At 46.7% G+C, this 17,226-nt stretch overlaps 1 protein-coding gene across 1 annotated transcript in view; it reads right to left on the bottom strand.

Moving 5' to 3' along the window:
* Positions 1 to 17,226, bottom strand: part of ttn.2 (titin, tandem duplicate 2) — a 472,252-nt gene that overhangs the window by 62,178 nt on the left and 392,848 nt on the right. Inside the window, 1 exon segment of the mRNA XM_034187115.1 lies at positions 28 to 17,118. Within this exon segment, the coding sequence (XP_034043006.1) occupies positions 28 to 17,118 (17,091 nt within the window).

Below are 17,226 nucleotides of genomic sequence, written 5' to 3' on the forward strand. Positions count from 1 at the left end.
TTCCTATACAAATCATTTATTATATACCTGTGATCTTGGTACCATCTTTGGTCTCAGAAGGAACACCAACACCATACTCATTCTCGCCTGTGACTCTGAAATAGTAGACTCCTCCCTCCTGTAGATCTGTCACCTTGTATGTCAGTCTGTGACATGTATCAGTCACTCTTGTCCAGCCTTTCTTGCTGGTCTCACGGATGTCAACCAAGTAGTTCTTTACAGGTCCCCCTCCCTCATTCTCAGGAGTGTCCCAGGTCACTGTGGCAGAGGTCTTGGTCACGTCTTTCACTTCTACATTGGCAGGAGGTCCAGGTGAATCTAGGACTCTAACATTGAGGGTCAAAGCTGAAGTTCCAGCAATATTGGACAAGGTGACAATGTATTTTCCTGAGTCACTGCGAGTTGCTTTCTCTAAAGTGATGGAGGTGAAGGTGTCTGTAGTGTCAATGACAGCACGGACTCTCAGGTCAACATCAGCCTTGGTCCATGTCACGCTGGGGATGGGCTTGCCTCTATAAGGCACAGTCATAGTGAAGGAGCTACCATCTTTGACTATAAGGGTCTTCCTCATGTCATTGCTTATGATGAAAGCTGGCTCCTCCTCTCTTTCTCTCGCCACCTGTTTATCTGACTGTGGACTGGGCTCACTGACTCCAATTTTGTTGATAGACTTAACAACAAACACATATTCCTGCCCAGGAGACAATCCCACCACGGTAAACTCTGTGTTCTTGGTATTGTGCACCCCAACAATCCACTCATCATCTGAAGTGTTGCAATATTCTACTCTGTAACCAGTCACCGGCGCCCCACCATCAAACAGTGGCTTACTCCATGACAAAGTGGCTGTGGTCTTTGTATAGTCAACGATCTTAGGTTTAGCCGGAGGAGACGGCAGAAACTGGGGATCCTCAGCCTTGGTGAGTGGGCAGGGGATGCTGGGAGCACTGAGGCCAGCAGCATTCTCTGCAAACACTCTGTATTCATACTCGCACCCGTCACGTAGGTGTGAGGCTTTGACTCTGAGGTCATAAACAGGTTTCTTGTTGACACGACACCAGCGAAGTCCACTCTTCTCTCGTTTTTCAATGACATAACTGTCAATGCTGCAGCCACCATCAGAAACGGGCCTCTCCCAACAGATGGTCATAGCCTCACTTGTAACTGAAGTGACCTGGACATTAGTAGGGGCAGCAGGAACAGTGAATGGATCCATGGCCTTTGCAGGCTCACTTTCCAGGGCTTCACCTTCCCCATATTTGTTGACACCCCTGACTCTAAAGATGTATTCATTTCCTTTAAGCAGCTTGGTTACTTTACAGGTAGTGGCCTTCATATCACCATAAACAAGAGTCCAGGCTAGGCGACTGGTCTCACGTTTCTCCACGATATAGTACATGACCTCAGCACCACCATTCTCCTGTGGAGGTCCCCAGTTAAGAGTGCATTTCTCTGCTGTGAGGCCTGAAACTGCTAAAGGTGCAGCGGCAGGTCCAGGCCTGTCCAGAACTTTACAGTTGATGGCCAAAGACCTAGTTCCTCCTACATTCTGAAGAGTTAGTACATATTGGCCTGAGTCCCTCCTGATGGTATCGCTAACAATCAGGGTGGTTGTGAAGTTGGATGAGGTGATTTCACACCTGGCTTTGGCCTGTATCTCCTTTCCATCCTTGGACCATGAGACAACTGGGAGTGGGCGACCTGTGATTTCAGCATCAATTCTCAACATCTCTCCTGCCTTAATGACAACAAGCTGTCTGAATTTATCGTCAACAATAATGGTTGGTGGGTCAACATCATCTTTGACAGTGACAGGTCCTGTGCTCTCAGAAGGAACGCTCAACTGTTCAGCAGAGTTCTTGGCAACAACACGAAAGTCATATTGGATATCCTCTGTGAGGCCTGTCACATCAAAGTAGGTGTCCTGCAGGTTGGTGAAGTTGCATTTTAGCCAGCGTCCACCAGGAAGTTCTTTGCGTTCAACAATGTAGCCGGTGATCTTGACCCCACCATCATACTCTGGTCCCTCCCACAAGAGAGAAACTGAGGTCCTAGTAATGTTGGTGACCCGAAGGTTACGTGGTGGATAACATGGATCTCTGGCTGCCACAGGGTCACTGGCCTTTGTGCAAGGTCCAATGCCAGCAATATTCTCTGCGTAGACTCTGTACTGATACAGCAGGCTTTCTTCAATTCCTGTCATCTTGAACTGGTTCTCAGTCAGTAGACCTCTGTTAACCTTGGTCCACAGGATACTGCTTTGCTCTTTGCATTCAATGTGGTAACCAATAACAGGGCTACCGCCATCACTGGCAGGTCTACCCCATACCACAAGCATGCCAGACTTGGTGGCACTAGCAACATGAAGGTTGGTTGGTGCACTAGGAGGCGTAAAAGGATACTGAGCTACAATAGGAAGGGAGTCAATGGCAGAACTCTTGCCATAACGGTTCTCAGCTGCGACACGGAACTGATACTCTACTCCCTGAGTAAGATGAGACACCTTAATAGATGTCCTGGCAACTGTGGCTGAGACAATGTGCCAGATGGTTGTGGTAGTGTCTCTCTTTTCCACAACATAGTTGTTAATCTGGCATCCACCATCATAAACTGGAGGATCCCAAGACAAAGAGATGAATTCGGCACTCACTTCATCTGCCTTTATGTTGCTTGGTGGTCCAGGTTTGTCCAGGACTATCACTGAGATATCAGCTGTTTTGCTGCCAACAGAGTTAATCAGGGTAATCTCATACTTCCCAACATCCTCCTTGGTTGCATCCTTGATCATAATTTTGGATGAATTCTTTGAAGTGACAACATTGACCCGAGTCGTCTGCTTTAGCAATTGGCCATCCTTCTTCCAAGACACTTCAGGTTGCGGTCTCCCTCTAAAAGGAACATCTATCTTTAAATCATCTCCTGCTTTCACACTGTATGTGTTGAACAAGAGGTTGACGACAGGCTCAACTGTTATGTCCTTCACTACCACAGGTGTAGCTAGAGGCTTGGCATCACTCTTGCCTTTTTCATTCACAGCAGTCACTCTGAAGGAGTATTCCTCTTCAGTAGTGAGTCCACTGATGGTAGCTTCCAAAGCTTTGACTTCACTGCAGACAGTCCACTTATCTCCCTTCGGCTGCATTTCCACAATATAGTTTGTAATTTTGCTGCCTCCATCATGATCAGGCTTCTCCCAGGACAGGGTGACAGTGTGACGGGTCACATCAACTAAAACAACTTTACCTGGGGGTAAAGGAGCCTCAGAGACCTTGACAGCATCTGTAAAAGCAGGAAGACCTATTCCCAGTTCATTCACAGGCAAAACACGGAAACAGTACCGGCCTCCCTCTTGCAGATCAGAAATAATACACGAGTTCCTCACACAGTTGGTACAAACAGCTGTGAAAGCCATTCTCTTCTGCTCTCTCTTCTCCACAATATAGTGTGATATCTTGGCCCCACCATCAATTAGTGGAGGCTCCCACGAGAGAGACACAGACGTTCTCTTTACATCCTTAACCTGCAGGTTGGTAGGTGCACTGGGGGAGTCAAGAACTCTGACATTAATGAAGGCTGATTTCGTGCCACTCATATTTTCAAGTGTCAATACATACTTCCCAGTGTCAAATCTGTCCACATTCTCAATTACCAACATTGTGCAGGAGCTTGTGACTTCAATCTGGGCACGCTCATTCAGAGCGCCATCTGCTTTTGACCATCTGACTTCAGGCTCTGGCTTTCCTCTGATTGTTACAAATAGACGTAGCGTAGTACTGGCATGAACACTGACCATCTTCCGTAGGTCAGCATCAAGTTCAATCTCAGGAGCCTCCAACTTCTCAGCAGCAACTACAGAACCAGGCAGGTCCACATGCTCTCCCACTCCCTCACAATTAACTGCACAGATGCGGAAGTTGTACTCTCCATTCTCCTTTAGCTTTTTGACAGTATAGTGAGTGTGTTGGACACCGGTTGGCGGTGTGCAAATAAGCCACTCATCATCTGCTGATTCCTTCATTTCAACAACATACCCACTGACTGGTGCACCACCATCATAGATAGGCTTAGTCCAGGACAGCGACACAGTGGTGCTGGAATGGTCCGTCACTTTAGGGTTGTTTGGAGGTCCTGGTGGGTATGTGGCATCAGAAGCCTTGATGTACTCAGTTGGTGCGCTAGGCTTGCCCACACCAGCAGCATTTTCAGCTGAGACCCGGAATTCATAGGAGTGGCCCTCTGTGAGGCCTGTGCATCTGAATCTCAGGTCATTCAGCCTCTTTTTATTGCACTTAGTCCATCTGATACCATCCTTATCACGCTTTTCAAGGACATAGCCTTCAATCTCAGCTCCTCCATTGTTCTCTGGCCGCTCCCAGGTAAGCACCATAGAGTCTCTGGTGACAGCGCTGGCCTCTGGAGTGGAGGGGGCACTGGGAGTAGTGAAAGGGTTACGGGCTATTACAGGCTCAGATTCCAAAGGCTCACCAACCCCATACTTATTCACAGCAGTAACTCTGAAGATGTATTCATTACCAGGCAGTAGTTTTGTGATCTTATAGCTGATAGCCTGGATCTTAGGCTCAACCACTGTCCATGACAAGCGGCTGGTTTCTCTCTTCTCAATGATGTAGTGAGAGATGCTGGCTCCCCCATCATGTGTAGGATGATTCCAGTGTAGATAGCATTTCTCAGCTGTGACCCCTTTGACTTCTAGTGGACCATCAGGAGGACCAGGTCTATCCAAAACTTTAACATTAACTGGGATCATCTTGACTCCTCCGACATTGATGAGCTTGAGGACAAAGTGGCCACCATCCACTCTGATGCAGTCTTTGACGGTCAGTACTGTGCGTGTGATTGTGGTCTTCACCTCCATTCTTGGTGTGGCTTTGTCAATCTCCTTTCCATCCTTCAACCAAATGACTTCAGGCAGTGGCTTTCCAGTGTAGTCAGCATCAATTACAAATGTCTCCCCAGCATGAACAATCATTAGATCCTTGAATTTGGAATCCATGGTGGCTGTTGGAGCCTCGATTGCATCTTTGGCAGTAATCTGTCCTGTGCTTGCTGACGGAATACTGGAGATACCAGCAGCATTTCTGGCAATAACTCTGAACTCATAGACACAGTCCTCAGTTAGGCCAGTGAGTGTAAACTGGGTGTCAATAATGTTGGTGAAACTAGCTTTCATCCAGCGAGTGTCTGGATGCTTCTTCCTCTCCAGCACATAGCCAGTAATTACACTGCCTCCATCATACTGGGGCTTAGTCCACTGAAGGGTCACGTGGTTTCTTGTGATTTCGATGGCCTCAGGAGTGCCTGGTGGGTCACAGGGATCCCTGGCTACTGTGCTCTGAGAGACCTTGCTAGCAGGGCTGAGTCCAGCCATGTTCTCAGCATAGATTCTAAATTCATACTCAATGCCTTCTTCCAGCTCTGTGGTCTTGAAACGTGTGTCAGGGATAAGCAATTTATTGAGTTTAGTCCACAACAGACTGTTCTTCTCTTTCCTCTCCATGTGATAACCTAAGATGGGACTGCCTCCATTGTTGATGGGAGGTTTCCACTCAACTACCATGCTATCTTTGGTTGCTGCAGAAATAATTGGTGTGCCTGGTGCAGCAGGCTCACTGAAGGGATACTGAGCAATAACAGTGGGAGAGACAATAGCAGAACTCTTTCCATATCTATTCTCAGCAGACACTCTGAACTGATATTCAACTCCAGTCTTCAAATTGGTGACTTTGATAGTTGTCCGAGCAATAGTTGCAGAGACAATCTGCCATGCAGTTGTGGTTGTATCGCGCTTCTCCACAATATAATTGTTAATCTGACAGCCTCCAGTATACTCTGGTGCCTCCCAGGAGAGAGTAACAAAATTAGAGCTCACCTCTTCGATCTTCACAGGGCCCGTAGGTGGACCAGGTTTATCCAGAATAATGACAGTAATATGCTCTGTCACTGTTCCTATACTGCTGGTTGCTGTGACTGAGTACTTTCCAGAATCTTCCTTATTTGCATCCTTGATAAACAGCTTAGTAGATGTTGTTGTGGTGGACACATTAAGTCTTGTTGTCTCTTTAAGAGAATGCCCGTCCTTCTTCCATTCAACCTTAGGAGTAGGGCGTCCAAGGACTGGAATCTCAATCTTCAGGTCTTCACCATTCTGCAAACTATATGTGTTGAATGTCATCTTGAACTTGGGCTCAATTGTGACATCTTTAGCAGTTACTGGTACAGCCAAAGGTCTCGGGTCACTCTTGCCCTTCTCATTGAAAGCTGACACTCGAAATAGGTACTCGTTTCCTGGACTGAGGCCTGTGACAGTGCCTTCACAAGTTTTGGTTGTGGTGGCCACCACCCATTCCTCAGAGCCAACAGGCTGCATCTCAATGTAGTAACCCATAATCCTGCTGCCTCCATCATGGACTGGTTTCTCCCAAGAGAGTGAGGCACTAGTTTTTGTCACTTCTGTCAACGTGACCTTACCCACTGACAGAGGGGGTTCGGAAGTTTTAATTGATTCTTCTGTCTCAGCTGCCTGACCTACACCAAACTCATTCTCAGCTAAAACTCTGAAATAGTAGATTGTTCCCTCATTGAGTCCAGTGATACGGTAGCTTGTCTTTGTGCACTTATTGTCCACGTTGGAATAAACGTTTCTCGTGGACTCGCGCTTTTCAATCAGATAATTCTTGATTCTTGCACCACCATCAATAAGCGGAGGTTCCCAGGTCAGAGTAACACTTTCCCTCTTAATGTCCTTTACCATAAGGTTTAGCGGAGCACCTGGAGTGTCCAGAACTTTGACAGACACAAAGGCAGATTTAGTGCCGGCACTATTTTCCAACGTGAGGATGTATTTTCCAGCATCAAATTTATCACAGATATCAATTGAGAGCTGTGTGTAATCTTCACCAGTCTCTATTTGAACTTTACTGGCCAGTTCTCCATCTTCTTTGGCCCAGCTGATCTCAGGAATAGGACGGCCCTTGAACGGAATGCAAATTCTCATTGAGCCTCCTGCACGGACAACTACACCCTTCCTGAGCTCTGAATTTAGAATCATCTCTGGAGGATCGATTTTGTCCACAGGTTTTATGACTCCCTGGATTTCAGTTGGTTCACCAAGACCTAGCTTGTTCATGGCACAGATGCGCACTTTGTATTCCTGATGTTCAATTAATTTTGTGATTGTAAACTTAGTAGCATTTATTCCTGTGGGCAGGGTACACATAGACCATTCTTCCTCATCAGCCTTTGTAATTTCCACAGCATAGCCTTGGATCTCACAGCCACCATCATAGATAGGCCGATGCCATGCCACAGTGACGGTATCCTTAGTAGTGTCTACAACATGTGCATTAGTGGGACATCCTGGATGAAAGGTGGGGTCACATGCTTTGAAGTAGACTGTAGGTGTGCTTGGCTGACCCACTCCAGCTGCATTCTCAGCAAGTACCCTGAATTCATACTCATGGTCCTCAGTCAGCCCTGTCACTCTGAAACGTAAGTCTGTCACGCTACGTTTGTTGCACTTGGTCCATCTCACGCCAGCTCTGTCCCTCTTTTCCACAATGTATCCAACAATCTCACTGCCTCCGGTGGTTTCAGGCCGGTTCCAACATACAGTCATGGAATCCCTGGTAATGTTGGTCATCTCAAGTTCCTGAGGGGAACCAGGAGGTACAAATGGATTTCTCATGATAACTGGTAATGATTCAAGAGGTTCGCCAACACCGTACTTGTTGACCGCCATAACTCTATAAATATACTCATTGCCTTTCAACAGCTTGGTAACCTTGAACATGGTAGCTTTACAGTCACTGGTAACCACTGTCCATGCCAGGCGGCTGGTTTCTCTCTTCTGGATGATGTAGTGAGAGATACTAGCTCCTCCGTCGTGCTTGGGGGGCAGCCATGACAGTGAGCATTTCTCTTCAGTTACATTGCTGATAGTGAGTGGTCCTTCTGGGGGCCCTGGTCTGTCCAGGACCTTTACACTGAAAGGAACAGTCTTAGTTCCAGCCACATTTGTCAGGACCAATGTATATTGTCCACCGTCTATTCTTATTGCATCCTTTACAACAAGTAGAGCCTTAAAATCTGTGTTTTTGATCTCAGCTCTGGCTGAGTTTTCAACTTCTACTGTTCCCTTGAACCACTGAGCTGTGGGGACAGGCTTTCCTTCTACACTGGCTTCCAGACTGAATGTTTCCCCAGCACTGATAACAAGTGTTTGATTGTACAAAGGATCTGTTTCACATTTTGGTGGCTCAACTTCATCCTTGGCCATGATTGAACCTGTGCTCTCAGAAGGCTTGCTGACAGCCCCAGCCGCATTTCTCGCTATTACTCTGAAGTCATATTTACAGTCTTCTATCAGGCCGGTAACATCAAATTCACGTTCAGTCACATTTGTAAAGCTAGCCTTCATCCACTTTCCTTCAGGGAGGTTACGTTTCTCAATAACGTAACCAGTAATTAAGCTTCCACCATCATATTCTGGAGGGGCCCATCTCAGCTTCACCGAGTGTCTGGTTACAATCACTGCCTCAGGGCGACCAGGAGGGTCACACGGGTCACGCGCAACATAGCCCTCTGAGATTTTGCTGCATTTTCCAATGCCAACAATATTCTCTGCACATACTCTGTACTCATACTCGATGCCTTCCTCAAGCGGAGTGGATTTGAACCTGCAGTCTGGGATGAGAGTTTTGTTGATTTTAGTCCACAGGATGCTGTTCTTCTCTTTCCTCTCTAGGTGATAGCCCAAAATGGCACTGCCTCCATCGGATGGAGGTTTGTGCCACTCAACAACCATATAGTCTTTACTATATGAAGACACAAATGGTGTTCCTGGTGGGCCAGGCTCTTGGAATGGATACTGTGCCACAATAGGATGTGAATCAATTGCATGGCTCCTTCCATATCTATTCTCAGCATAGACTCTGAACTGATATTCAGCACCTGTCTTCAGATTGGAAATTTTTAATGTGGTTCTGGCGACTGTGGCAGACACAACCACCCAGTTGGTTGTGGTTGTGTCTCTCTTCTCGACGACATAGTTGGAGATAGGGCAGCCGCCTGTGTACGCAGGAGGCTCCCAACTGAGAGTCACACTCTCAGCACTGATATCCTCCAATCTGACAGGGCCCATGGGTGGGCTCGGTTTGTCCAAAGTGATCACCTCAATTGTAGCAAACTTTGAACCCAGGGCATTGGTAATGTTGATGTTGTACATACCTCCGTCTTCCCTGTTGGCATCTTTTATAGTAAGGATAGTGTGATGTGCTGCATCAGTGACATTAACTCTGGTGGTCTGTTTAAGAGCAGCTCCATCCTTTGTCCAAGCAATTGTTGGCTTTGGATGGCCGGCAAAAGGGACCTCTATTTTAAGGTCATAGCCCACTTGGACACTGTAGGTGCTCAGTTTAGGTCTCACAGCAAGCTCAATCACAAGGTCCTTTGCTACAACTGATTGGGATAGTTGTCTGGGATCACTCTTACCCTTGTCATTGACAGCAACAACTCTGAACTGATATTCCTCACCACTGAGTAGGTTGGTAACCACAGACTCTAATGCCTTCACACTAGCACAAACAGACCACACTTCACTGTCCTTGGGTGCTAGTTCCACTTCATAATGACTAATCCTACTACCTCCATCATGCTCAGGCTTTTCCCAGGTGAGAGTTACAGTGCTACGAGTAACATCAACAACACTGACTTTACCAGGTGACTGAGGCTTTTCAGATATTTTCACTGGTTCTATAGTTTTAACAGGGAGACCCACACCAAATTCATTCTCAGCTGAGACTCTGAAAAAGAAGATTCCACCCTCTGGAAGGGGTTCAACTTTCCACGACATTCTATTGCAGGTAGTGACAGGTGAATAAACCTTTCTGGTGCTCTCTCGCTTTTCAACGATGTAGTGCTTGATCTTTGAGCCGCCATCCAGAAGTGGCGGTTCCCATGTGAGGGTGACAGAATTCTTGGTGATCTCTTTCACTATGAAATTGGTTGGTGGACTCGGAGAGTCCATGACCCTGACACTGATGAAGACTGACTTCACACCACTGGCATTTTCTGCAGTCAGAATGTATTTTCCACTGTCAAATCTGTCAACATTCTCGATCACAAGTGAGCCATAGCTGCCTGTATTATCAATCTGGGCAGTCTCCTTAATCTCACCCTCAGCTTTGCTCCATTTTACCTCAGGAGCTGGACGACCTCTAACAGGAACAAACAACCTGAGAGTGCTATTAGCTCTAATGTTGATCATTTTTCTCATATCAGCATCCAGGTCCAGATCCGGAGCCTCAAGCTTCTCCTCCAGAACAATTTTCCCCTTTATATCAGCATGCTCACCAACACCAACTTTGTTGATTGCACACACTCTGAACTGATATTCATGTTTTTCTAGTAGTTTTGTCACTGTAAACCTGGTGTCTGTAATTCCAGTAGGAGGGGTGCACATAAACCACTCATCAGACCCATTGCAGGCCTCAACAATGTAGGCCTGAATCTCACAGCCACCATCATAGATGGGTTTGCCCCATGTCAGGGAAACAGTGGACCTAGATGTGTCAACCACTCTGGGATTGTTTGGTGGACCTGGCTTGAAAATAGGATCCAGTGCTTTGCAGTACACTGTTGGTGTGCTAGGTTTGCCAACACCTGCAGCATTTTCAGCAGCAACTCTGAATTCATAGCTGTGGTTTTCCATGAGTCCTGTCACCCTGAACCGCAGCTCACTGACTGTGCGCTTGTTGCATCTGGTCCATCTCACACCATCCTTATCACGTTTCTCAACAATGTATCCTTGGATAGGGCTTCCACCATCATTAGTTGGTCTCTCCCAGGTCACCACCATGGAATCTTTTGTGATGGTTGGGACTTCTACCTCTGTTGGTGGGTTGGGAGTCACAAATGGATTTCTGGCAATCATTGGTTCAGATTCAAGGGGCTCACCAACTCCATATTTGTTGACTGGAATAACTCTGAAGATGTACTCATTGCCAGGGAGAAGTTTGGTGATCTTCAGGTTCAGTGATTGAACTTTGGATTCGACTACAGTCCATACTAATCTGCTGGTTTCCCTCTTCTCAACAATGTAATGAGAAACATCACTACCTCCATCCTGCAAGGGTGGTTTCCAGGAGATGGAGCATTTCTCACTGGTAACACCATAGATGGAGATGGGGCCCTCAGGTGGACCAGGTCTGTCAAGAACCTTGACATTAATATTAACAGATTTTTCTCCTCCAACATTCTTTACCAGCAAAGTGTACTGGCCTCCATCGACACGGATGGCTTCTTTGACAACTAGACAGGCTGTAAAGTCTGTATTTTTTATCTCCAAGCGGGGTGCTTCAGGTGTCTCTTGGCCCTCCTTCAGCCAGTGTACTGTGGGTACAGGCTTACCATAAATACCAGCCTCAAGTCTGAATGTGTCTCCAGCATTTACCACAACAGCCTGAGAGTACTTAGTGTCTAAATCAATCTTGGGTGGATCAACTTCATCTTTGGCAGTGATGGCTCCAGTGGAATCAGAGGGCTTGCTGAAGACACCTGCTGCATTCTTGGCAATGACACGGAACTCATAGATCTGGTTTTCAGTAAGGCCTGTGACAACAAACTCAGTCTCAATGATGTTGGTGAAACTGGCCTTCATCCATCGACCATTAGTTCCCTCCTTCTTCTCTATGACATAGCCTGTGATCTTGATACCCCCATCATACTCAGGTTTCATCCATCTCAGGGTTACCTGGTTTCTGGTCACAATAACAGCCTCTGGTTTTCCTGGCCTGTCACAAGGATCCCTGGCAACTTGCATCTCACTCAGTTTGCTGGCTTTGCTGAGGCCAACAATGTTCTCAGCATAGACCCTGAACTCATATTCAATGCCCTCTTCAAGGCCAGCAACCTTAAATCTGGTTTCTGGAATTAGTTGTTTGTTCTGTTTCACCCACAATATACTATTTCTCTCTTTGAGCTCTAAGTGATACCCCAGGATCTTGCTTCCACCATCATTGCTTGGTTTATCCCACACTACCACCATGGTCTCCTTGGTGGCTGACTGAACTACAACAGATCGTGGGGGACCGGGCACTTCAAATGGATACTGAGCAACAATTGTATCAGACAGCAGGACTGAGGACTTGCCATATCTATTCTCTGCAGCAATTCTAAACTGGTATTCACATCCGGTCTTCAGACGAGCCGCTTTAATTGTGGTTCTAGCTACTGTTGCTGATACAATCTGCCAGTTTGTGGTAGAAGTATCTCTCTTCTCAACAATGTAATTATTGATGCTACAGCCACCATCATACTCTGGTGGACTCCAGGAGAGAATCACACTGTCAGCAGTGACCTCATCCAGTTTAATAGGGCCTGTTGGTGGACCGGGCTTATCCAGAACAACAACACTGATGTCTGTGGAGGCCTCTCCAGCTGTGTTTGTCAGCTTGATGGTGTATGTGCCAACATCATCTCTGCAAGACTCCTTGATGATCAAGAAAAGGTTTTTGTCTGATGCTTCAGTATTAACCCGAGTTGTCTCTTTGAGGACACTACCATCTTTGAACCACATTGCTGTGGCTTTGGGACAAGCAAGATATGGTACATCAATTTTCAGATCATCTCCTGCTAATACACTGAAAGTGCTGAAAATCAGCTTGAAGGTTGGTGGGATGACCAAGTCTTTTGCCACCACAGGCACACTGAGAGGACGTGGATCACTTACTCCCTTTTCATTGGTGGCTGAGATACGGAACATATACTCCTCTCCCTGTGTCAAGCCGGTCACAAGTGCCTCATTGGTCTTTACAACCATGACCTGGGTCCACTTCTCACTGCCTTTCCGTTGCATTTCAACCAGGTAACCTGTGATTCTACTGCCGCCATCGTGGTCTGGTTTTTCCCATGACAGTGTGACACTCTTGCCTGTAACATCATGGACAGACACTTTGCCTGGTGGTAGAGGCCTTTCTGAAACCTTAATTGGTTCAACAGTTTCACTTGGCAGACCAATGCCATATTCATTCTCAGCTAAGACTCTGAAGAAGTACAACTTTCCTTCCTCTAGTTGACCAACTTTCCAGCTAGATTTATGGCAGCTGGCACAGACTGTTGAGTAGGCTTTTCTAGTTGACTCACGTTTCTCTACAATATAGTTGCGGACTCTGGAACCACCATCTATAAGAGGTGCATCCCAAACAAGGGAGACTGAATTTCTAGTGACTTCCTTGATGACCAGATTCTGTGGTGCACCAGGCGTATCAAGCACCCTGACATTAACAAAAGCTGTCTTGGTTCCTGAGGCATTCTCCACAGTCACTATGTATTTGCCACCATCAAATTTGTCTACATTATCCACCTGGAGAGTGGTGAATGAAGACGCAATTTCAATATTAACTTTGTCAAGGGACTCCCCGTGCTCTCTTGACCATTTCACTTCAGGTGCTGGTCTGCCCTTGATGGGAACAAATAGTCTGAGTGTGCTGCAGGCTCTAATACAGACAATCTTGCGAAGATCTGCTCCAAGCTCAATTTCTGGAGGAACCAGTCGTTCTTCAGCCTTGGGGGTTCCAGGAACAGCAGCAGGCTCCCCTACACCTTCACAGTTATTGGCACAGATGTTGATTTTGTACTCTTGGTTTTCTTTTAGATTGGTGATGGTGAAGGAAGTAGCTGTCCATCCTTTTTTGGGAGTTTGAATTGTCCACTCATCCTCCTCAGGGAAGCAGGTCTCCACAATATAGCCAGTGATTTCAGAACCACCATCATAAACAGGCTTATTCCAAGCAAGGGAAATAGAAGACTTTGTTGTATCTAGCACTCTGGGGTTCCCTGGAGGTCCAGGTTGGAAAATTGTGTCTATGGCTTTGTAGAAAGGACTGGAAGGACTAGGCTGACTTATACCAGCATTATTTTCAGCAAGGACTCTATATTCATACTCATGTCCTGGTGTGAGCCCAGATACTTTGAATCGCAGGTCAGTTACAGTCCTTTTGTTGCACTTCACCCAACGCAGACCAGTTTTATCTCTTCTCTCAATAATGTAAGTGTTGATTCTACTGCCTCCATCATGTTCAGGGCGTTCCCAGCAGACAACCATGGAATCTTTGGTAATGAGTGTGACCTCAGGTTGCTGTGGTGGGTCACTTGGAACATAAGGATTTGCACAGATGACAGGCTCAGATTCTCGTGGTTCACCCACACCGTACTTGTTGACAGCCATGACTCTGAAAATGTACTCATTGCCTTTAAGAAGCTTGGTGACTTTGAGTCTGTTTGCCTGAAGGTCTGTGGCCACATTAGTCCATGCCAACCTACTGGTCTCACGCTTCTGAATGATAAAGTACTCAATCTTGGCACCACCATCATGTGTTGGATGCAGCCAGTTGAGAACACATTTCTCAGCAGTGACATCAGTAACTGTAAGGGAGTCTGGTGGTCCTGGTCTGTCAAGCACCTTGACATTGAATGTGAACTTGGCAAACCCACCAGGATTGCTGGCTGTTAGGGTAAAGGCACCACCGTCCCTCCGAAGAGAATCTTTATTTATTAAAGCTGTGTGGAAGTCAGAAGACTTTATTTCTAGCTTGGCTGTATCCTCAAGCTCCTTTCCTTCCTTAATCCATACCAAAGATGGGAGTGGCCTGCCAGTCACATTGGCCTCCAGTTTGAACACCTCTCCGGCCATGATAACAACAGTGCTGCTATAAGACGCATCAACATCCAGCTTGGGTTCTTGAAGGTCATCTCTGCAAATGATTGCCTCTGATGGTTGGGATGGTGAACTAATAGAGCCGGCTGAGTTTCTAGCAAACACACGGAATTCATATGTGACATCTTCTGTTAGACCACTAACGGTGTAAACAGTTTCTAGGATATTGTTGAAGTTAGCTTTGAGCCATCGCCCATTTGGTAGATCTCGTCTCTCTACTGTGTATCCAGTAATTGAAAACCCGCCATCTCCTTCAGGTTTGGTCCAAGAAATGGTCACCTCATGTCTAGTGACATTCAGTGCCACAGGCCTGCCTGGTGGCTCTACGGGGTCTAAAGCATAGACAGGGTCAGAAGATTTGCTGGGCTTGCTAAGACCAGCCATGTTTTCAGCTGTAACACGATACTCATACGCAATTCCATCAAAGAGACCAGTAGATTTGAACATATTTCCAACAACAAGCGCTTTGCTTATCTTTTGCCAAAGAATGCTGTTTTGTTCCTTCATCTCCACGTGGTAGCCTAAGATAGCACTTCCTCCATCAGATGCTGGCTCATTCCAACTCAGACTCATATTATCCTTGCTGAAAGATGTGACCACTGGAGTACCTGGCTGTCCAGGCACATCAAATGGATAGGCAGCTACAACTGGTTCAGAGACTAGGCAGAGTCCAACGCCATATCTGTTCTGAGCTCTGACACGGAACTGATATTGGGTACCAGTAGTGAGACGGGCTGCCTTAAACGTTGTGCGAATAACTGTAGCTGCCAGCTCCACCCAGGAAGTACCAGTGGTATCACGCATCTCAACAATGTAGTTGTTGATGGGAACACCTCCATCGTTTTCTGGTGCCTCCCAAGAAATGAGGACATAATCACATGATACCTCGTCAAACTTCATGGGACCTGTGGGAGGCCCTGGAATGTCATGGACAAGAATGGTGATGGTCTCAGTCGCTGTACCCAACAGGTTCTTTCCAGTCATGGAATATTGACCCCCATCAGTTCTCTTGATCTCACTGATGTTAAGGATAGTTGATGTTGGTGTTGTTTCAGTGTTGATTCTCTGTGTCTCTCTCAGGACCACGTCTCCTTTCTTCCAGGAAACCACAGGCCTGGGCTTGCCGACTACTGGAATCTCCAACTTGACACGATCCCTGGCCTTGGCAATAACTGTCTTTTGGTGGACTCCTCGCAGGTCAAAGGATGGAGCCGAAGTCTGTTCTTTGATCACAGCAGGCCTGCTCTCTCTGGGATCACTCCTGCCTGATCCATTAACTGCCATGATGCGGAAAGTGTATTCTGCACCCTCAGTCAGATCTGTGACAGTGTAGTCCAGAGCCTTGATGGTGGTTACATGGAACCAATGTCCACTGTCCTTCTTCTGGGCCTCAATAACATATCCTGTAATCAAGCTTCCTCCATCGTGCAGAGGCTTTGCCCATGCTAGGCTGGCACTATCAGCTGTCACATCTGTGACATATAAGTTCTCAGGAGCAGAAGGAGCCTGAGATACCCTTATTGGCTCAGGAGTTTCAGCAGGCTCACCTACTCCAAGGTCATTCTCAGCAGACACTCGGAAATAGTAATAAGCGCCCTCCTCAAGGTCAGGGACCTTGAAGGAGCACTTCTGCCATGTGGTGCTAAGTACTGTGTAGGCCTTTTTGGTGGCCTCTCTCTTTTCAACAACATAGTTTTGTATCTTAGAACCTCCATCAATGATGGGGATGTCCCAGTGCAGCGTGATGCTGTTCTTTGCGATCTCTCTCGGTTTGAGATTGAGCGGTGGTCCTGGCGTGTCCAGAACCTTCACATTGACAAAACCAGTCTTCTTTCCAGCAACATTTTCCAGAGTGAGGTGGTACTTTCCAGCATCATATCTAGTGCAGTCAGGAATAACGAGCAGAGTGTAAGATTCTGTGGTGTCAATGTGTGCATGGCTTCTAAGGTTGGTGTCATCTTTGCTCCAGGTTACTTCCGGAACAGGACGTCCCCTGATGGGAACAAACATACGAATTGAGGCACGTACTCTGACAACCAGAGTTCTCCTAAGTTCAGCATCCAGCTCAAAGTCTGGTAGTGTCTCCTGGTCCACCAGCGCAGTCACTTTATCAACTTCTGCAGGCTCACCAACTCCCTCAGAATTCACAGCTCGGACTCTGAAGTGATATTTGCCTCCTTTTTTAAGTTTAGCAATGACATGTTCAGTAGCTCTCAACGGGAACTGTGTCTCTGTTTCCCAGTCATCATGGCCTTCCTGTTTGTACTCTACAATGTATCCCTCGACATCCAGACCGCCATCATAGTGGGGTCGGCCCCAGGCAAAGGTAGCTGTGGTTTTTGTGGTTTCTGTAATTTGGGGATTAGAAGGAGGACCAGGGGGATCTAATGGAAAGAAGACAAGAAGATTAAAAAAAGACAATAAGATTTTTTTTAAGTCGCTGAGTGTTTTTCAACCTCTGCAGGAATTTTACATCTTTTAGTCACAGAAAG

The sequence above is a fragment of the Thalassophryne amazonica genome, chromosome 14 (assembly GCF_902500255.1).
Source record: "Thalassophryne amazonica chromosome 14, fThaAma1.1, whole genome shotgun sequence".
Classification (NCBI taxonomy): Eukaryota; Metazoa; Chordata; class Actinopteri; order Batrachoidiformes; family Batrachoididae; genus Thalassophryne; species Thalassophryne amazonica.